Below are 23,318 nucleotides of genomic sequence, written 5' to 3'. Positions count from 1 at the left end.
CTAATCTCTCTGCATTGAAAGGGGGCACGCTGCTCATTCTGCATTGAAAGGGGGCACGCTGGTCTCTCTGCAATGAAAGGAGGCACGCTGGTCTCTCTGCAATGAAAGGAGGCACGCTGGTCATTCTGCAATGAAAGGGGGCACGCTGGTCTCTCTGCATTGAAAGGGGGCAAGCTGGTCATTCTGCATTGAAAGGGGGCAAGCTGGTCATTCTGCATTGAAAGGGGGTACGCTGGTCACTCTGCATTGAATGGGGGCACGCTATTCTCTCTGCATTGAAAGGGGGCACGCTGGTCACTCTGCATTGAAAGGGGGCGTGCTGGTCACTCTACATTGAAAGGGGGCACACTATACCTTGATTACTGAAGGCCCCTTTCACACTTTTGTGACCTCAAAGTCACGCAATTTTTTACAGCGTTTTTTGCCACAAAGCAATGCCTATTACATTTTCCTGTTTGCGCCCTCCCAAAAATTTTGAGCACCAGCCGCCACTGGGTTGGGTTATGAGATCGAATTCAGGTCTCGACCGTCGGACAGATTCTTCCCATCCCATCAACGCCTATCTCCAGATGAGTTAAGGGATCTATGAGAAGCAGTACAAGATCTGCTGTCGCAAGGCGTGATTGTGCCGGTTCCCTCTCGGGAGCGCTTTTAGGGGTTCTATTCAAACCTGTTCACTGTTCCCAGGAAAGAAGGCAAAGTGCGTCCAATTCTGGGCCTCAAGGCTCTGAACCGATTTGTGCGGGTTCAGAAGTTCCAAATGGAGCCCTTTAGCATGGTAGTGGCGTCTCTACACCAAAGAGACTTTTTGGCCTCCATCGATATCAGGGATGCATATCTGCATATCCCTATTTATGCTGGACACCAGCGCTTTCTTTGCTTTGCTGTAGGAGAGGAGCATTATCAATTTGTGGTTATACCCTTTGGTCTCGCCTCCGCTCCCAGGGTCTTCACCAAAGTGTTGGCTCCGGTATTGGCATTGGCATTGGGGATTGCGGTACTGGGGTACCTGGATGATCTCCTCTTAAGAGCAGACTCACATTCAGTCCTGTTGGGCGACTTGACAATCACTATACGGACTCTGCAAGAGTTTGGGTTGGAACATCAATTTAAAAAAATCTGCTCTGGTACCATCTTCAAAATTGTATTATCTGGGCCTGACTCTGGACTGTTTCTTCCCCCGGAAAAGCTGTAAAAGTTGCAGAGGGCAGTTTGTTCGCTGTTATCCAGCAACCTGTCCTCTCTGCAGACCTGCATGCGAGCCTTAAGTCTGATAGTGTCGACCTTTGAGGTGGTTCCATTTGCTCAGTTCCAAATCCTTGGACACTATGATTTGGTTGAGTCACAGCACAAAGTGTGCTCTTCTGTGGTGGCTTCGCTCATTGGCTCTACGCCAGGACAAGTCCTTCCTCCCATTGTATTGGGCCATGGTAACCACGGATGCCAGTCTGTCTGGCTGGGGAGGAGTGCTTGGGAAGCTGTGTGTCCAGGGGTCCTGGACCATGGAGGAGTCCAGACTACCGATCAATATTCTGGAACTCAGAGCGATAAAGCTTTGCCTGAGTCACTGGACAAATCGTCTGCAGAGTTGTCCAGTTTGGATTCATCGGACAATGCCACAGCCATGGCTTACGTTAATCATCAAGGGGGCACAAAGAGTGTCTTGGCGGGCCGGGAGGTGGCCGAGATCCTGAAATGGGCAGAAGATTTTTTTCCAGCCCTTTCCGCCGTGCATATCCCAGGAGTGGAGAACTGGCAGGCGGATTACCTGAGTCGTCAGATGTTGGATCAGGGAGAATGGTCCCTGCATCCAGAGGTGTTTCACCTGCTGTGTGTCCGACGTCGACCTGTTAGCCTCTCGGCTCAACAAGAAGGTACAGACGTTTGTAGCCAGGTCTCGGGATCCTCTGGCCGATGCCACAGATGCACTGGTGGTTCCTTGGGGTCAGTATCGGCTGATCGATGCGTTCCCTCCGCTGAAACTCCTGCTTCTGCGCAGAATAGAGATGGAAGGGATTCCAGTCATTCTGGTGGCCCCAGACTGGCCTCCCTGCCATCGCTGGTCTTGGTAAGCAGATCTGGTAAGTTGGTCGCCGATGCTCCTTGGAGACTTCCTCTCAGGGAAGATCTGCTGTCTCAAGGGCCAATCTTCCATCCTGCTTTACAGTCGCTGGCTTTAACGGCGTGGCTGTTGAAAGCCAGGTATTTAAGGACAGGGGTCTTTCTGACTCAGTGATTCCTACACGGTTGAAGGCTAGAAAATCTACTTCCAGGAAGATCTATCATCGTATGTGGAAATCGTACATCTCATGGTGTGAATCGCTGAAGGTGCATCCTCGCCTTTTTTCGGTGGCTAGGATTTTGACTTTTCTCCAAAGAGGGGTTGAAAAGCGGTTGGCCTTGGTTACTATTAAAGGCTAAGTGTTGGCTTTGGCTGTGTTTTTCCAACACCCTTTAGCTATTCATGCTGGGATTCGCACTTTTGTTCAAGGGGTTTGCCATATGGCTCCTCTGATACGATCCCCGTTACCTCCATGGGATCCTAACTTGGTACTGTCTGATTTTTAAAAACATCCCTTTGAGAACATACGGGAGATTCCTCTGCTTACACTGTCACAAAAGGTAACCTTTTTGTTGGCTATTACCTCTGCTCGCAGAGTATCTGAATTGGTGGTGCTAACCTGCTTTTCACCTTATCTGGTGGTACTTTGGCCTAATCAGTTGTTTCTTCCTAAGGTGGTTTCTTATTTCCATTTGAATGAAGACATTGTGCTGCCTTCACTCTGTCCTAAGCCCAAGCATCCCAAGGAAATTGCCTTGAATTCTTTGGATGTGGTTTGGACAATTAGGGTTTACTTGGCAGCTGCTGAATCTTTCAGGAAATCAGACTCTATTTTTGTACTCACGGAAGGACCTCAAAAGGGTTTGGCTGCGTCTGCCACGACCATATCCAGATAGATCAGGCAGACGGTGGTGCAGGTTTATTCACTGAAGGGTCAGGTTCCACCTTTCCCTGTGAAGGTGCATTCTACTAGGGTGCTGAGTGCCTCTTGGGCTTTTCGCCATCAGGCGTCAGTAATGCAAGTTTGCAAGCGGCAACTTGGTTGTCTGTGCACATGTTCACAAAATTCTACAAAGTAGATATGTTGGCATCCGCGGATGCTTCCTTTGGCCGCAAGGTTTTGCAAGCTGCTGTTTAAAAGAGAATTTTCTCTTTAAAGGTGTATGTTTTCTAGGTGAGCTCCAGCTGTTCCTGGTTGAACTCTATGTTCAGTGGTTGGCTAAGTTTAGCTTTTTGGAAATTACGTTCTTTTTTGCATTGTTTTCCCACCCCTCGTGCAAATATTGCTTTGGGACATCCCAATGGTCAAGAAGAATATGGAGCTGCGTCTATCAATGAACCACAAAGAAAACGGGATTTTTGACTTAATGTAAAATCCTTTTCTATGAAGTTCATTGACAGATGCAGCACCCGCCCCTCTATTTCTGAGTGGGATGGGATTTTTTCTTCTAAACACTACTTGCAACAAAACTGAATCCTGCAGGGACTGCCCCATAGGTGTGGTAAAGATTTTTCCTGCCTAGAGTCTTACTACTGTAGGGGGCAGCATAACCCAATGTTCAAGAAGAATATGGAACTACGTCTGTCAATGAACTTCAGAGAAAAGGATTTTATGGTAAGTCATAAAATCCAGTTTTCTGGTTTTATATATATAAAAAAATGTAATGCTGCAATACTCACCTTAACTCTGGTACTGTCCCCCCACAGAAAATCTTCAACACTAAATGGTGCTTCTCTTCCATGTCAAATGATGCCCAACATTAATCAGCCTACTTCCAGAGATCCTTCTTCAAAACCTAAGGACAACTGAATCATTCAGCCTTAATTAGAAGGCTCCCTCCTCCAACAGGTGTAAAGTAATGAAATCAGTGCCCAAGGTATTTGACAAGTGAAAAAAAGCCACATATGTATAATAACCTGCGATTATGGTAAACAGTTGATTACCTAATGCTTTGTTAAAAAAAAAAACAAAAAAAAAAAAAAAACATATTATTCGGAACAGTGTAAAGGAAATTTGTGGAACAAAAAAGGAAAATATATAACAATGAGAGAAAAAACACATGAAAATCATATATAAAAACATGACACACAAATATTTGTCAATGTATTTTATTTTTTTATTTATCAAAAAATATATGGAAAAGACTTTGTATATGTAACAAAAATATAAAGGAAAAGATCAGTGCACATATGCTTGTAGAGTAGAAGAGAATAGACTAAGAGATAATAACTGAAATATAAGGACTAAATAGTAAAAAAGAAAAATTATTGTATATAATATAATATAATGTATAAACATATCAGTTTCTAATCAATGAAAGACCAACATGATGTATAATGCAGCATGAAGGCATGCTATTTAAGGAAGAAAGAATGGATGAAGATGAAAGCACATTCAGCGGTGACAGTGCGCCGCTGGAAGACTTCGCTCTAAGGTAAGTTTCACATAATGACATTGTCTTGCAGGGCTTTTTTTTAAAAAAAGAAGGGCCTTCGGTTTTCCTACCGCTTTAAGTAAACCTGTACCTTTGTGAACAAAGAAGGTTTACTTTAAAGAAAATGTAGCACCACCCCCCTTGAGGGCTGCTGGTTAACAGATGTTCCTCTGCACTCACCTGACCCTGAGAATTATCCAACCCACTGGACACTTTAGGTTCCAACATTTCGACTATAATCTTCAAAGACACTCTGACACAATGAAAATATGAACTCTGTTGTTTTACTTGAAATAGTTATACCAATAGAACTTATTGATAACAAATAGCATTTGATAAGAACCAGACATAACAATATCAATTAATTGAACCCCACCAAACCAAAATAGAGCTCAATTGACCGACACCTTAAATGTGAATACTCAAATAACAGGATATTATAATAATGAATAATGTAATCCAACCACAATGTCAGCTATGAGTGTCAAAGTTATTGCAACATGTGTTACCTTATTACTTCAGATTTAAACTCTCTAATATCAAATCTAGCAATATCTAGTCTTCACTTATAATGACTCAATAATACTGCAACAAGTCCCCTTTAAAGCAGTTTATGCTAAAGTTCCCTCCCTAGCAAGGCCTTGCTATATCTTCACTGGCAGTTGGAGCTCTTATCACTCTTCAGCATGATATTTGTAATCCAAAGATACTAGTGTATGCATGATCCTATCTGCAGTCAGTGTCATACATGAATATTTACACTTGCGATTCAGAATTTCACCAGGCACTCCTCCATTCAACAGTGTCCACTTCAGACCTCAGGTCTGATCCAGGAGGGTCGGATCATTTCCTGTTGGAAGAGTTTACTGCCCGCACTGCTTAAGTGCTATTGAATGTGAGTTTATGCCTGTATTTTATTAAAAAATAAGCCATTCAGAGAGCATTAGATTGTTCGTTTTTATTTTATGAACGGGACCATATCTTTTTGGCTACATCTGGGAGCCCTGGATAGGAAGGGCTGTATACCCATTTCATTCATCTGGAAGCCTTCGGGATCAATGTGCGTTTGTCTCAGTGTATGCGGTGAGCTGCTAGTGAGCATGTTTACATGGAGCACACGGAGTGTGGAGTGAAACACCAACACTTTATTACCATTTGAGCTCGGCACTGAAGGATCACGGAATTTGGGACTTTTTGATGCACTATTTAATATTTAGTTAATAATTATTTCATATTTATGAATCCTTTTTATAAAACTATAAGGAGGACACTGTTATTTATATTATTTTAATTTATTTAAAGTATTGGTAAATATTTATGAGATTTTTCTACGCGGTTTGTGTATGAGGAATTTTTAGATTTTTTATCGATCTATTCACATTATTTCATTATATTTATTAATATTTATCACTTTTTCACGCATACACTTTTGGTGCAGCATTATTTCGGTTTTTTCATAGTAGGGGTAGAGATCCCAGATGAGGAGCAAGGTGAAGTATGCTTTTTTTATGATGTTGGTCTTTCAGGTGCTGTTGCCAGCGGACTGCATGGCAGGTCGTCATATGTCTTGTCAAGCATGTGGTGCCCAAGCGGCTGGTGTTCTGGCCACGCTTGATCCGCTTCAGACAGAGATTGCAAACAGCAACGCTGCAGTCTACAGCACGTTTTGAAAAAAGCCCACATTAATGAACTTTTGGAAGTCAGTGGTAGGTTAAGCAGTGCCCTGCACCTGTGGAGCTCTGTGGTGTGGTGCAATGGGGTGGCTACCCTTAAGGCGGCCTCTGGAGCATATCCTGCCTCGTTGGAGTTGTGGCACCTCCTCTTCCTCCTCTCTTTCCTCCTCTATTCTCTCAGGCACCCAAGTACAGTCAGTGACTTCATCATCCCCTCCCTCGTCACTAGAGCAAACATGGCAGCATGCTGCCGCTGTGGCAACATGACTGCTAGTTTCTTGTCCGTCATTGTCACACCTCTGCATTTAAATTGCTGCGAATCCTCCAGCATCATGTAACTGACACTATGATCAAATAATTCAGGTGACTCCTCAATGCATGATTGTGAAGCTACGGAAGGAGTAGCTGTAGACAAGGAGCCTGTGCAACAGGCCAAAAAAGTCTGTGGCCATTTCGGCCGGTCATACAATGCCAATGCTCGGCTACCTGACATTCAACGGGAATTCAACCTGCCCACCAACCGCCTCATTTATGACATGCCCACCAGGTGGAACTCAACATTGGCAATGCTGCAGCGGCTGCACACTTAGCAGAGGGCCATCAATGAGTACCTGTGTGAGTATGGCACAAGGACAGGTTCAGGGGAGCTTGGCTTCTTTTTGCCACGCCATTGGCTGCTAATAAAGGAGGCATGCACTGTCCTGTCACCATTTGAGGGGGCCACAAGGATGGTGAGCCACGACAATGCATGCATCAGTGACACTGTCCCTCTAGTCTTCCTGCTGGAGCACATGCTTCGTGGAATCATGGACAGGGCATTTGAGACAGAACAGTGAGTGGAAGAGGAGGACTTCCTTTCTTCACAAGGCCACCTTTATGCAGATAACATTCCTGCGGGGCCACAAAACACACAGGAGGAGGAGGATTGTGGCAGCATGGATGTAGAGGATAACATACAGAAGTCTTCAAGGGATAGTTTTCATTCACCAGAAACCCCAGGAGTTATACGTGGCTGGGGAGAGGTTGCTCCTGACAATGTCATCCTTAGTGACCCAGAGGACTCAGAATCGCATGCCTCCTACAACTTACGCTGCTTGGGCTCTCTGATTCTGCAAAGCCTGTGAAATGACCAGAGGATTTGTGGTATCAAGGAGAGAGAATGTCATTGGTTGGCAACCCTTCTTGATCCACGTTACAAGGGTAAAGTTGCAGAGCTCATCCTGCCTTCACAGAGGGAGCAGAGGATGAAACACCTCGAGGATGCCTTGAAGAGAAATTTGTGTAACACCTTTACAGAGACCGGGAGGTTAACGTTCTCTGGACGTGTTTCTGAGGCATCGTTCAGCCAAAGGAGGAGAGGTGGAGAAGGCGGCCGGCTGACCGATGCCTTTAAACAATTCTTTAGTCCTCAGCACCCAGGGCTGTTAGGTTTAAGCAACCACCAGCAATGTCTCCATCATATGGTGCAGGATTATCTAGGGGCAAGAGCAGACTTGGAGACCTTTCCAACTGAGCATCCACTGGGTTACTGGGTTTTGAGGATGGACCATTGGCCAGAACTTGCTTAATATGCAATTGAGCTACTGGCCTGTCCTGCTTCCAGTGTGCTTTCTGAATGTACACTCAGTACTGATGGAGGTTTTGTGACTGACAAAAGAGTGCGTCTGTCCACAGACTCTGTTGACCAGCTGACATTTATCAAAATGAATCAGTCAACAGCAGCTATCAAGCCCCTGAAGCTAATGTAACTGATTGAATTTGCTAGTGGTCTGGCATCCCTTGAAGACTGCATATGCTGCCTATCCTATTCCTGAATCTTGATTATGCTAGTTTTAGGGCACCACCAACACTCAATTTTTCTGCACCAGTATGACAAGTACATGCTATTTCAATTTCGTATAGAATTTTTAACATCAGGGCCCCTTCCTGCGCCCAGGATGAGTAACTGCGAGGGGTTGCGGTGTTCAGGCACCACCAACACCCAAGGCCCAATATTTCTGCACCTGTATGACAAGTACACGCAATTTCAATTTTGTATGGAATTTTTAACAGCAGGACATGCTCTGCGCCTTGCGCCTGCGCGTTTTTTTTTTTAATTGGCATATAAGATCCAAATCCATACCAGACCCGAAGAGACTGGGGGGACCCTACGCCATTTTTTTCATGTTTTTTTATCTCAATTGCCGGGAGCCGACAATACAATACAGCAAGTTTAAATGACATTTATTCCTTTAGAAATGTCAGTATTGCTGCAGCAGGCTACATACATTGCACAAATGCGCCACTTTACAGGCACTTTAAGGGCACTTTAAGGGGACCCTCCAAGCATTATATTTAAATAAATTTTTCATTTTTATTGTTTCACTTTAAGCATCTTGAAATCACTGCTCCTTTAAAAATGATCATTTTTTTTGCATTGGTACATGTCCCCCAGGGCAGTACCCAGACCCCCATACACTTTTTTGGGCAATAACTTGCATTTAAGCCTTTAAAATGAGGACTTTTGATTTTTCATGTTCGAGTCCCATAGACTTCATTGGAGTTCAAATGTTCTAACAAACTTTTCCCCCTTTCGCGGTGTTCTGGTGCGAACCGAGCCGGGGGGGGGGGGGGGGTGTTCGGCCCATCACTATTCTAGAACATTAGGAAATCCAAAGGGAGTCTAAAGGGTGGACAACACAGCAAGCAAAGGCTAACGGGTCCACAAAAACCAACAAGGTAACGGATGGCTTAACCGAGCCTACAGAGCTGCCTGAGAAACCTTTTATCAGCTGAGACCTGAAAACCCCCCTGGGAAAACTCAGCAAGAAAGTGAGAACAGAAGACCAGGTGGCATCCTTGCATCGCTAAGGAACAGATGCCTGAAGCTGAAAAATCGGAGATGCACTAACTGAACTAGTGGAGCTGTCTTGAGAGGGAGAAGAACTCTGCCCTTAAAGTCATAGGCATAAAATATGAGCTGTCAAATTCACCAACCAATAGTGGAATGAGAAGCAAGTTGTTCCTTACAGGAACCTTCAGGAATGACAGACAGGGAGTCCAACTGTCTATCGGGGGTACATCCACAGCGAAGGCTGTAGGATCCATGGATCTTGAGACAAACCTGCTCAGTTTGTTGTTGAACGTGGAAGCCAAGAGGGTTGTATCCAGGAACCTCCACTGGTGACAGAGGTCATGAAATACTGATGGGTGAAGAGACAGTTCCGCTTCTCTTTGCACTGTAGGACTTCTGGTGCCTTCCATATGATTAATGTATGCCACTGCTGTGACATTGTTTGACTGAATCTTGCCCTGCAGACAAGATGTCTAGCATTGAAAGGATAACTGAATTTTCCTGAGTTCCAGAATATTGATTGGGAGCCGGGTGCCATTCTATGGCCTTGTACTGTGTGAAGTTCCTTGTACTAAGTGGGTATCCTTTGCTCCTCCCCAGTCTGACAGGCTAACATTTGTCATGATCACCTTCCAAACCATTTGGAGCAAGAATTTTCCTGATTCCAGTGCCAAACTTGTGACCACCTTGCCAAGGCAAGCCTGGTCTTGCTGGTCAGGCCTATGGAACAATCCAGAGACTGCACCCTATTGTCCCATGCTCCTAGAATGTTAAGTTGCAATGGCTGAATGTAGCACAGAGACTGGAGTTTTTCCAGAGGAAGAAAGCCCTTGGATAGAGCATTTTAGAAGACCAGGTCCCCGATACTCCAAGCAGTGAGATGATTTTGGTGCATACTTCTGGAGATTTAGGATCCACCCAAATCTCAGTAGGGTTTGTACAGTCTGTTGGAGATTATCTGACAGCCTGAGTTGACTGTTCCCTTTGAAGTAGGTTGTCCAGATATCCAACTATGGGGATGCCCTGGGAGTAAAGGAAAGCAGGAGCAGGGACTAGTACTTTGGTGAAGACGCAGGGTGAAGTGAATAGGCCAAAGGGAAGGGCACTAAATTGGTAATATTGTGAGCCCAAAGAAAAATGCAGGTGGAACTGATGCACCAAGATGATGGGGACATGCAAGTAGGTATCCTTGATGCCCACAGAGACCAGGTGGTCTGAGAACCTTCAGATCTAGTATGGGGTAGATGCCTCTATTTAGCTTTTGAGACAGTGAGCGGGTTTGAATAGAAACATTGGAACCTTCTTGTTTTACAGGAAAATAGCTACAACACCTTGAGAAAGGAGCTGTGTGAAAGCAGCATAAAGTTATGCCAATCTTTGCAGAAATGCTGGCAAGTTTGGCAGCATAAAGCAGGGTTGCGGCAGACTGAAGTGTCAACTTTTCGCTTCTGGATATCACCTTCTGGACCCAAATGTCTGAAATGTCCTGAGATCAGTTGTTCAACAATAAGCAAAGGCCAACAGATGTTCCCCCTTACTCTGACAAGTGTGTCCCCTCACTGCGAAGAGCACTTATGTCATGGATCTGTGGGCCTGACAGAAACAAAAAGAAAAGGTTATAGACTCCAAAGTAAAGAGTTTCCATAAGGATATTTTGCCATATTTTTGTGATCTAGATGTATGCAGACTGTTAAAAATGTCCAAAATGGTATCCTTAAACTTAGGAGCAATGTCAGTAGAAAGACACAGCACCAACTGCAGGAAAATCAGAGAAAGACTGAAGAATGCGAGGAAACCCTGGATGAACTTTCGGGGAGCCTGAGGTTGTGCAGCTTCCACAAAGGAAGTTGGACGCACAGAGTGCATGCACATACCAGGAGTCATATTGCACAAGCACAGTATGGCACACAGACCAGGCCTATGCAGGCTTGGTAGGACAGCCTCTAGGTGCCATTTAAACTGACCCTCACAGTTTCAGTAGAGCAGGTGCTGGATGCCAGATAGAAAATGGCTAGAACTCCATTCTTACTACTGGTTCTCAGTCAGAGGGCAGGGTTAACCCCTGTGATGGTGAGCTTGGAACTATGTGAAAGCACACATCAGGCTCCCTCTAGAGCAGGGGTATTGAATTAAAACTAATGGAGGTCCAGTCAGTAAAATTTTCTTCATGCAGAGGTCCAAATCACATGCTTGCTCGATGGCTCATAGTCTTTACAGCTTTCCCTTTCAATACCGTTCTTACATCAGTGTCCTCAGTTGTCCCAGCAAATCATGGCCCCCCTTCACTACAGTGTCCTTGGCCCCTTTCAATAAAGTGTACTCAGCCCCCCCCTTCACTTCACCCCCTTTCCTACCTTAACTGCAGCCCCCCTTCTCATCACACTCCTTTTTACAATACTGTTCTCAGCCTCCCTTCACATCACCCCTCCCTTTTACAGTAATGTCCTCAGCCCCCCTTTATATCACCTCCCATCCTTTACAGTAGTGTCCCTGGCTATCCTTCACATCACTCTCCATCCTGCACAGTAGTGTCCTCAGCCCCCTTCACATCCCCCTCCTTTCTTCACTCTCTTCCCTGTTCTACCTTACACAGGGCAGAGGGCAGGAGGCACAGCAGATCTGGATGGAAGGAGGAAGCTACACAACTTTTCATGTTAACAAGCTGGAGATTGGTTGCTAGGACCACCCTGCACCCTGGCATCCAATCACCTACTTGTTACCTTGACAAGTTAATTTGGACAGCTTCTCTGTCCAAAACTGTCCTGCCTCCCGCTGTCAGTTCTGCTGTGAGAATGACAACGGTGATATCTGTTGGGAAAGAACCAGCTCCTGTGGCAGTCCTGATGGGACAGTGACTTGGTCTGGACCTGGGCCTTGGTCTGCCATTTAGTGATGCCTGCTCTAGGGCAAAATCCTCACTTGTTGCAGCAGTGGTCCTAAATGCACCCTGCACCCCCACTGTGCATACAGGCTGCAGAGTGACAGGCAGGATCTAGAGTAAAAATCCCCCTCTGAGCAATCTTTACACTTCTGGTGGGCATACCCCCAATAAGGTCTTTGGAGAAAGGGTTTGCTAGACAGGTGGACAACAGTACTGGATCTGTAGAGCACAGGTAAATCAATGTGTTACATCACATGCCTAGGTAAGCACCTAATGCAGAGTCCAGTGCCCAGGCAGCAACATTACAGGCTTCTTCTTCCTGACAAGGTATGTGTATGGTTACCCCAGGGCAAAGCCAAAAGTATCTGTTCATGAAGCTGAAATAATTATCCTCAGTGACTTTGCAGTTAATGATGATTCTTACAAAAGAAAAAAATGTCTTCATAAAAAATAATTTGATTCTAAGAAAGGCATCCTGAGACGTCTTTTAGTGGCATTGGTGGCCACTTGTTTTTTTTATCTCTTTTAGCTTCCAATGCCATTCGTTCCTGGGGGAGGGAAAAAAAAAACAAAGTTTAGGTATTATAACACTTGCAGAGAAAAACAACAGGCTCACTTTAAATAGTGGTCCCACCAACTGTACATGCTCCCTTTCTTTTAGTTTCCCTTCCACTCTGTTCAACTACCTGCAGAAAAAAGGAGCCTTGGTCCAAGTTGCGACCTGGGATGTGCACAGAACTTAGCAGCCAATCTCTATGCACCTATTCTGTCACTTGAGAGGGAGGAGAGTGTACTAGATACAGGGAAGTAGTGGGTATTTTCTTTGCTCCCAGTGGCCAACCAGAGGAGCTGGAGTTTGAAGGGTATGATTCTCTGGGGTTGAGTTACTACAGGTAAAAGGCTGTTTACTTTACAAGGGAAGTTGGATGAGGTGAAGCTTTGCTAACCACCATAATCCAGTCATGTGCAAGCAAAATGCTGTTTAATTTTCCTTGCACATGATTGGGTATTCTTTGCAAAATAAAATGTCACCACATTCACTAAGCTCTGAGGAAAACTCACTTACATTGTAAACATCCTGTTTGCCTTTAGTAGGTCAACCTCTGTATGTGTAAGGTAGAGAATTTTGGATATGTCAGGAAAGATACCTGCATTACTTGCCACACACTTTTGTTCCTCCCTCTGGTTACTTCAGTACATAGCAGATATGAATGGGCCAGTGGAAGGAACCACAGCTCACACAACGTGACCAGGCATCCAACACAAAAGTGTTCAATGGTAAAGATTCTGCCAGAGGCAATATACTCACGGTCTGCTTGAAAAGTATGTATTAAGAGTCCCCAATACTGGGCAACCTTTTGCCAAGGGCCCCTCTAAACCCTTTTCCTTAGTGGGCTGAGCCTTGGGAAAGAACAGTAGAATAGCCTGAATTGGGCAAAAGCTGTTTTACATGTAAGAACTGTAACTTGCCAACTGTTGCAAGTGTAGCACCCTCCTAGTTAGGTGCTAGGTGTAAAAGCATTGTTATGCTCCGTCTGCTTATCAGGGGAGCCTGATCATTTAGTTTTGCCTGTTGCATGTTCCCATGTGTGATTCACTGGGTCTGAGGGAGTGTCCCCACTGTATCTAATAGGGGAGCCTGTTGGACAGTGGAGGAAACCCAGCCAGTGACACGTAGGCTTTTGTGAGAGTCCCAGTGGGAGGGCACTCCTGCAGTGCATCCTGGGATTGCTCATTAAAGCCAGGGGGACATGTGACAGGGCGTCTTTGGCGGGAAGCAGAGTCCCAGGAGGAGGCTGACGGCTGTCTCTCCTCCTGCTGTCTGAGGAAGGTGGTCATAGGCAGTCGACCTAGGGACCAGGTGTGGAGCTGAGCCTAAATGATCCTGTGTAGCTAACAGTGGAGCTGCTGGCAGAGTCATCTGGGAAAAACAGTGTTTTTGAGTACCATGGGACTTGCCTATGGGTCTGCCCAGGAAGGGGACAACTCCAGGGAACTCAGAGGATAGATGGTCAGCTCACGCAGTATGCCAGAGTAAAGGGGGTGCCAAGTATAGCCCTGAAGATTAGGGGTAAAAGGAGGTGCCGTGTAGGGCCCTGAAGAGAGATTCATTGAATAGTTCACTCATTACCTACTTCACTACAGTGGCAAGGTGAAGCAGCGGCCTTGCCGCATTCAATGCAGTTAGAAGTCCTGACATTGTGCATAGTTCATTCAGTTGCAGTATCCCACTCATCCCTTCTCCTATCCCAGTTCTCAAATAAAACAACCAAAATCCCTGGACTGTTTTCTGACTGAGTCATTCACTTTAAATACTCTGAACTATCAAGTTGTTGCTATGGGTAACCCAGGTGAATCCGTAACCAGCAGCTCCCATGGGAGTGGTGCTACACAAGTAAAGCAGTTTAAAAGGTAGTGCTTGAGCCTTATGTGTTTATCTGCCTGTCTGTGACCTATACCTAAATAAGTGAGTATATACCTGGCTCAGCCAGGAGAGAGTCTGGAACATGGTGTGATGCATGGACACGGTGTGCCTGCTTGTGGTACCTGAGCTGGTAAAGTATTGCCTTGGTCTCACTAAGCCCCTCCTACACACTGATGCAGTTTTTATTTTTTTTTTATTTTAGCCTGCAGGCTAAACAAAAATAAATAAATAAAGAATCAAACAGATTGCTCTATCCATGCTAACAGCATAGATTGAAAAATCTTCCACTGTTGCTACTGTATTCTGACAGCCAGCCCCATCGGCTGTCAAAACACTCAAAGGGTAGCTCCATTTAAATGAGTGCAGCTGCTGTTTCATCAACAATTTTCTTCTTGACTCCTATTTTTTTTTAAAAGGCAGAAAGGGTGCCAGAGAAGCCACCCTTCCACTTAGTGTATGGCCAGACATGCCAGTCTGTATAATCCAATGAGATTATCCTTCTGTACCTAAATAATTGTATTTTTTTTTTTTTAAGAACATATAAAGCATTTGTTTAGTATACTATTTAATTAGAGAAAAAAAGATCCTGCTCTGTTTTTATTATATTTTGACGGAAAAAAAAATTGTCAAAAAGTATATTTATTAGTTTGTTTATTATTTTTAATACTGTAATGGTATCTGTGAACCACAGTATTAAATAGAGGCACACTGACATCTGTGGGTCAAAGCTCCAAGCCTACATTTGATTACTGTGTCATAGCTGACAATATAAGTAGCATTAGGAACAAAGTGAAAGGTTTTTGTGATAGGCTAGCCCATCATCTACAGATAGTCATTTTTGTAACATTCCCAAACTGTTCTTTTCCCTTTTTGGAGACCTAACTCTAATCTCTGTGTAAATTCCCTGTTACTCATTGTCAGGGCTGACTGTCAGGATGGCATCAGAAGAAAATGCCCTCAATTGCATGCTCCAACATGCAAGCAAAAGTCCGCACACATTCTGTTTGCATGGTTACATGAACACATTAACTCACATGGACACTCTGCGTGAACACACAGGTGCATAGGCGCACATGACTAATTCCAGAAGAGGAAGCCTGGAGCTAAATTGAGAATCTACTGTATGGTCTTCAGCTAATATGATGTGACCATAGGCATGCGCACTGCATGTGGCGGGTGTGCCTGGGCAGATTCGCCCTGCTGCCCCCCATCCCGCAGTGCTACTGGCTTCCCCCCACTCTTCTGCTGCGGGGACACAGGGATATGTATTGTAGAGTGAGGAAAGGACTTGGTAACTATGTCATTTACCAGCCCCTTCTTTTTCTGAATGAACACAGTGAGTGATCAGTACTAATCGCTCCTGTGTCTATTCATAACTGAAGCATAGTAAACTGAGTTTATGAATGAACAGGAAGCCACTCTGCCCAGAGCACATCCCATTCATCCCATTCATTCACTGTCCAGTGCAGCTGAGGCTGCAGAGAAAGGGACTGGGGAATCTCTGTTCTCAGTACCTATCTCTGTTCCAAAAGTGAGACATCAGGGGTCTGTTTAGACCCCTGATATTTCACCAAAGTCCCCCAACGAGGCTCGTAAAAAAGAAAATGTAAAAACAATAATAATATTGTAAAAAATTAAAATGTAAAAAAAATAAATAAAAATAAAGAAATAATATAAATAAAAAACTACTGACACCATCCACTCCTCTACTGACACCGATCTCTGTCCTACTGACACATCCACTGCTCTACTGACATTTTCCATGCTTATATATTTAAATTTTTATTTTTTTTTACACATTTATTTAAAAGAGAGTGTGTGTGTGTGTGTGTGTGTGTGTGTATATCTGTCTATATACAGTATATATTTATATATTTATTTATTTTCACCAGAGCTTCACAGGTTGCCACTGGAGTCCTCTTCCTCTCCTCCATGACGACATCATGGAGCTGGTGGATGTTAGAGACCTTGTGCTCCTCCATCTTCCATTTGAGGATGCCCCACAGATGCTCAATAGGGTTTAGGTGTGGAGACATGCTTGGCCAGTCCATCATCTTTACCCTCATCTTCTTTAGCAAGGCAGTGGTAATCTTGGAAGTGTGTGTGTGTGTGGGGTCGTTATCATGTTGTAATACTGCCCTGCAGCACAGTCTCCAAAGGGAGGGGATCATGCTCTGCTTCAGTATGTCACAGTACATGTTGGCATTCATGGTTCCCTCAATGAACTGTAGCTCCCCAGTGCCGGCAGCACTCATGCAGCCCCAGACCATGACACTCCCACCACCATGCTTGACTGTAGGCAACACACACTTGTCTTTGTACTCCTCACCTGGTTGCCGCCACACACGCTTGACACCATCTGAACCAAATAAGTTTATCTTGGTCTCATCAGACCACAGGAGATGGTTCCAGTAATCCATGTCCTTAGTCTGCTTGTCTTCAGCAAACTGTTTGCGGGCTTTCTTGTGCATGATCTTTAGCAGAGGCTTCCTTCTGGGATGACAGCCATGCAGACCAATTTGATGCAGTGTGCGGCGTATGGTCTGAGCACTGACAGGCTGACCCCCCACCCCTTCAACCTCTGCAGCAATGCTGGCAGCACTCATACGCCAATTTTGGACATGTTCACTTAGGGGTGTACTCACTTTTGTTGCCAGCGGTTTAGACATTAATGGCTGTGTGTTGAGTTATTTTGAGGGGACAGCAAATTTACACTGTTATACAAGCTGTACACTCACTACTTTACATTGTAGCAAAGTGTAATTTCTTCAGTGTTGTCAGATGAAAAGATATAATAAAATATTTTCAAAAGTGTGAGGGGTGTACTCAATTTTGTGAGATAATGTGTGTGTGTGTATGTATATATATATATATACATACATACACACACTCACACACTATCTCACAAAAGTAAGTATACCCCTCACACTTTGCTACAATGTAAAGTAGTGAGTGTACAGCTTGTATAACAGTGTAAATTTGCTGTCCCCGCAAAATAACTCAACACACAGCCATTAATGTCTAAACCGCTGGCAACAAACTGAGTGCACCCCTAACTGACAATGTCCAAATTGTGTTCAAGTACAGCGCCACATTATTAAAAAACCCTAAACGATTAAAAGAACACAGTCCATGAAGTCCGTCTGAAAATGATGCTGAGGTGCAGAAATAAATGCAGATAAATTCCAACACCGTTAGTGCAGACACAATCCTGACGATCACCACGTGCATAAAATAAGGTAATCTCCTTACCAGAAATTTAGACCCCCTGTTAAGGAAGGTCCACCAAGCATGAGGTATAGAAACGGTCATTAGTGAAGGGTCCACTCCAAATCAGCAACCAATCCACGACGGAATTTTCATAGAGGACAGTATGTCTTTGTGAACTTCATAAACCCCAAATGTTGGACATTGATGTTCCTTATTCCTCAGTCTTGATTCCAAAAAACTCTTCCTAAGCCATTTCCCAGTGTAATGGATCAAAGTCACAGTTTTTTTCCAATGAGTCAAGCTAATTTCCCACCATGGAGACCAGGATTTTATCCTGCTTGTGATCTTTTTGGCACTTGTCCCGTAACTACCCCTGTGAGTTCTTCTGCCTATGTGAGAGGACCTGGCTGCTGGACGAGTCACCTCCACCTTTTAGGAGCGTTCTGGGCTCATTATACAATGTCAGAGGTCACTGGATGGGACTCCCACTCTAATCTTGCTTGCTAACCCGAGTCCCGAGCATGTAGGCTGCAGGGGGCGGGGGGGGTGGCTAATTGAGCCCAATTAGCCCTCCCCCGCACCCCGGTGTCATGTGACTCGTCAATGTTACAAGGTCTCAGGTGTGACTGGGGAGCAGGTGTGTTAAATTTGGTGTTATCGCTCTCACTCTCTCATACTGGTCACTGGAAGTTCAACATGGCACCTCATGTCAAAAAACTCTCTGAGGATATGAAAAAAAAGAATGAATGCTCTGCATAAAGATGGCCTAGGCCAGTGATGGCAAACTTTTGGCACCCCAAATGTTTTGGAACTACATTACCCATGATGCTCAACTTCACTGAAGAGTGCCTGAGCATCATGGGAAATGTAGTTCCAAAACATCTGGGGTGCCAAGGTTCGCCATCACTGGCCTAGACTATAAGAAGATTGCCAAGACCCTGAAACTGAGCTGCAGCACAGTGGTCAAGACCATACAGCGGTTTAACAGGACAGGTTCCACTCAGAACAGGCCTCGACATGGTCGACCAAAGAGGTTGAGTGCACGTGCTCAGTGTCACATTCAGAGGTTGTCTTTGGGAAATAGATGTATGAGTGCTGCCAGCATTGCTGCAGAGGTCGAAGGGGTGGGAGGTCAGCCTGTCAGTGCTCAGACCATACGCCGCACACTGCATGCGTGAAAATTGATCTGCATGGCTCTTGTGCCAGAAGGAAGACTCTTCTTAAGATGATGCACAAGAAAGCCTGCAAACAGTTTGCTGAAGACAAGCAGACTAAGGACATGGATTACTGGAACCATTTCCTGTGGTCTGATGAGACCAAGATATACTTATTTGGTTCAGTTGGTGTCAAGCTTGTGTGGCTGCAACCAGGTGAGGAGTACAAAGACAAGTGTGTCTTGCCTACAGTCAAGCATGGTGGTGGGAGTTTCATGGTCTGGGGCTGCATGAGTGCTGCCGGCACTGGGGAGCTACAGTTCATTGAGGGAACCATGAATGCCAACATGTACTGTGACATACTGAAGCAGAGCATGATCCCCTCCCTTCGGAGACTGGGCCGCAGGGCAGTATTCCAACATGATAAACACACCTGCAAGATGACCACTGCCTTGCAAAAGAAGCTGAGGGTAAAGGTGATGGACAGGCCAAGCATTTCTCCAGACCTAAACCCTATTGACATCACAGAGGATTGGAGGAGGACTCCAGGGGCAACCTGTGAAGCTCTGGTGAACTCCATGCCCAAGTGGGTTAAAGGCAGTGCTGGAAAATAATGGTGGCCACACAAAATATTGACACTTTGGGCCCAATTTGGACATTTTCACTTAGGGGTGTACTCACTTTTGTTGCCAGCGGTTTAGACATTAATGGCTGTGTGTTGAGTTATTTTGAGGGGACAGAAAATTTACACTGTTATACAAGCTGTACACTCACTACTTTACATTGTAGCAAAGTGTCATTTCTTCAGTGTTGTCACATGAAAAGATATAAAAAAATATTTACAAAAATGTGAGGGGTGTACTCACTTTTGTGAGATACTGTATATTTTATATAAATATATACATACATACATATACATACATACACACACGCATATGTGTTTTTGCGCTTTGGGATGCACACCCTAATGCAATAGGCTGAGCACACCTATGGATGTGAACCAAATCTATCCCGGTGACCCTGGGCCTAGTTTCATTTACCTGCCTGTTTACTGTCTTGGACCCACTTTTACCTTGCCTTTCTGTTGCTGATCCAGGCTAATTCCTGGCTTCCCTCTGTTGATTCCCTAATGTCACCTCAACCAGCCTTCTGGCCATGACTACCTGCTATCTGTCTTGAAGGTTGCCAGGCTTTGTCTCAGACTTTGCTTCCAGCTTTCTGTGCGTTCCTGCATTTTTGCGAGCTGCTGCTCCAGTCTGCACCTCTGTGGTGACCACTCCTTCGGCTCTGCTCCTTGGTGATATTTTCACCCTGCTGTTCAGTGACCTCCTCATCATTCTCAGCATCTCACAATCAAGCTACACCAGAGATCTCTACCAGAATTCAATATCTGCGGACGGGACATTCAACACTTGTACCACTCTGTGTCCTTTCAGCCCCTGTCCTCCATTTCAGGGACTTTTAGTCCAGCAATGTAAGGGAAGCCCTCTCATTTTTACCTCTAACCAGATACATGATAATGTTTGGATATGGTGATTGACTGCTCAAGCCAGAGGATTGTATCTTGGGAGAAGAGGAAGAAAGTCATATGTTTCCCTATGCTTAGAATTTTTGGCTATTTCTGAGGGACCCTACAGATAAACGGAGTGGCAGCATTAAAGTCCCAATAACAAAAAATTGCCCTCCCACCCCCTTCCCATGCCACTCCTGTCCTGCTCTACTTACTCTGCTCTTCCAATTTCCATTCACGGATTTCTAAATTTTGGAGACTCTGGTGGTCAACTTGACACCTCAATGTTTTCCCATTGTCCTCCATCTCTGGGGCATACGTCAGAATGGATGTAGTGCAGTACAGACCGTCTTCATCAATATCTAATTCAGAGTCCGTGGTAGGTAACTCATCTGTCTCCTTGAACCATTTAATCTCTATAGTCTTTGGGTGGAAGGAGTGGACTCTGCAGGAAAGCTTTATCTTCTGACCATCATTTTCAGACATGATCTGTTCCACAACAGGCTGAGCTGCAAATATAAAAACAGAAAATTTGGAAGGGTTTTTAGTAAGTACACTGTGCTGTGCTATATTTACACATCTCCCACTGCTGTGAGGAAAGTTGCAGCATATCAATTACAGAATGGCATTAAAGAAAAATTCTAAGCATACATATTTTTATATATACTGTAGTTACATTAGTAAAGCTTGGAATAATGTAATGATGCATATACCATACCTGTGGGATCTACAGTGATTTCCTGGGTCGTGTGCTGAGCACTGGTCCTGCTGAATAGTGAACACAGGAGACGGTTCTATGCAAAAAAGGGGGTAAAGACCATGCTCAAACAGATAGTGTATACTAAAAAACATATTAATTCATATAGTGATTGTAAACCAAATACTGTGTATCAATGATCCCAATCCTGATTAAACAGAGTGTACGTGACAAAAGCACATAAATTCAAAGAATGATTGCGAGTCTCTTATACTGTGGGTAAGAATAGAAAAAAGTCCCAGTTTCTAGGTGAAGACCAATTTTCTCTCCTTGTGTAGAATCGCCCGTGATATTGCAGGTAGGTGCAGCCTCCACCAGGTAAACTTCCACCAGGGCTTGAGACACACACTAGCTGCTTACCAGAATGATTTGACCCCTATAACAGGCGGTCAAATCCGGCAGTGCAATAAATGGGCGATTCTCCTTGAACTTTACCACCGGGTATACATTAGATGTCTCAGCGATCAAGCAAGTCATGTGTAGGATAAGAGAGACAACAAAGGAAACCTCATGGTTTAGTAAGTAAAATTCTGGTTTATTAAAGCATAGTAAACTTACAATTAGGCCGGTCATACGTGCTCTGAAACAACAATCCAGAGCAGGGGACACCGCTTCCATGTTTCACCTGCGTTCCAGAAACCGGATGGTTGGCGTATGGCGATCTCACCTCCCGAAAATACAAGGAAAGAAAATTGGTGCTGGGGCTTTTTTCTATTATTACCCACAGTATAAAAGACTTACAATCATTCTTTGAATTTATGTGTAATTGTTACATACACACTGTTTAATCAGGATTGGGATCATTGATACACAGTATTTGGTTTACAATCACTATATGAATTAATATGTTTTTTTGGTATACACTATCTGTTTGAGTGCGGTCTTTACCCCCCTTTTCTGCATATTACTGGGTGTGGATACGCCTTTTTGACATGCTGCTCACACACTTATATAATTTTCACATCTATTTATTGATTCTTTTATGATGAATTAGCATTTCACAAACACTTAATTTTTTATGGTTCAAGGTTTAAATATATAGAGGGAAGTCTTTCTTGGCACATTCATTTGTCCTATGCGCAGGGGTTTTAGTGACTAGCACTAATTTTTTCCATTACAGGAGGCGGTTCACTCAGCACGGGCGCCATTCAGAGATCGATTTGCATTTGCTCAAGTTTTCCCCAATTGACTAAGTGGCGATACGGGCAGTTGTGTCACATTCACCTTCTCGTACAATCAGAGAATGTTTTGCCTTCACTGAGAACACGCAAAGCATTCTCTAAATGGCGCCTGTGCCAAGCAAGCGATCTCCTGCGTTCACAATAGAGCAGGGCAGCCACTCAACACCGGACCCGGAAGCTAGTGAAGATCACCAAAGTAGTGGTGCCTACTACAGCGATTTCCAGCTTGCTCAGGTATCCCACAGGTAAGCTGTAACTATGCTTATATCATATCTGTAGTAATAATAATTGGCTCTGTTCAGAATTACACTCTAACTGTGCTAACCCATTAATCAGCTTTTCACTATTTGTGAACTGTGGAGATGTGTTTCCTGTAGTGTGAATAAATCTGTGTGAAAATAGGAAAATCCTATGCGCTTGACCATATACCAGATGTTATAGATAAAAATGAGTGGTAGATATAGAGTAATAAATAGGGAATAAAAGGAATTAGCAGCCAATTCTGTATAGTGTCACCACATACATAAATAGATAAAAGGCAATAAAATTGGCGCTCAATTGATCCCCAATAAAACTTGATAAGAGAATTCACTTAAAATATACACATCAATAATAAATATAAATATGTGACATCAAAGTAAAAAGTGATGTAATAAAGTGCATAAGTGCCAAAGTGCATCAAAATGCTATTTATTGGAGTCTGTTCTCACATATTTATGCATTTTGATGCACTTATGCACTTTATCACATCACTTTTTACTTTGATGTCACATATTTATATTTATTATTGATGTGTATATTTTAAGTGAATTCTCTTATCAAGTTTTATTGGGGATCAATTGAGCGCCAATTTTATTGCCTTTTATCTAATAAATCTGTGTGAGTTTACAGTTTATGCTCTTTTAATTTTGCTGTGCTCTGCAGTTTTCTTTATCACGTGATCTGCCAGACAATGTTGAGTTATCTATAGGACTGTGTCAAAACTGTAATATTGGTTAACTTATTTAAACTCAATCCCTGGTTTGTAACCGTTAAGAAGGGTCTTGAGTGTGGGATCTGGGGGTTAGTCAAGACCTTAAGGGCTATACCCTCTGAGCTGGAAAGGGAGCTGCTGATCTATTGAAGACCTAACCAATGCTGTTTTCCGAGGGACAACAGAGCTGAGGATACTGGAGCAGAACTAGCTCATTCAATGGT

At 44.1% G+C, this 23,318-nt stretch overlaps 2 protein-coding genes across 2 annotated transcripts in view; both read right to left on the bottom strand.

The window, feature by feature from the left end:
- The window catches only part of LOC309565853 (uncharacterized protein), a 227,274-nt gene that overhangs the window by 72,504 nt on the left and 131,452 nt on the right, over positions 1-23,318 (bottom strand). The gene's annotated exons all lie outside the window — the stretch shown is intronic.
- The window catches only part of LOC309565499 (uncharacterized protein), a gene marked incomplete at its 5' end in the record, with an annotated part of 60,426 nt that continues 57,491 nt past the window's right edge, over positions 20,384-23,318 (bottom strand). The window contains one exon of the mRNA XM_082270469.1: positions 20,384-20,692. Coding sequence (XP_082126595.1) covers positions 20,391-20,692 — 302 coding nt within the window. The 3' untranslated portion in view covers positions 20,384-20,390. The remainder of the gene's footprint in view (positions 20,693-23,318) is intronic.

Source organism: Pelophylax lessonae (genome assembly GCF_965119305.1).
Source record: "Pelophylax lessonae genome assembly, chromosome: 10".
NCBI classification, from domain to species: Eukaryota; Metazoa; Chordata; class Amphibia; order Anura; family Ranidae; genus Pelophylax; species Pelophylax lessonae.
The sequence above is the reverse complement of the archived record's forward strand: the minus strand, read 5'-3'. Positions and strand labels throughout refer to the sequence as shown.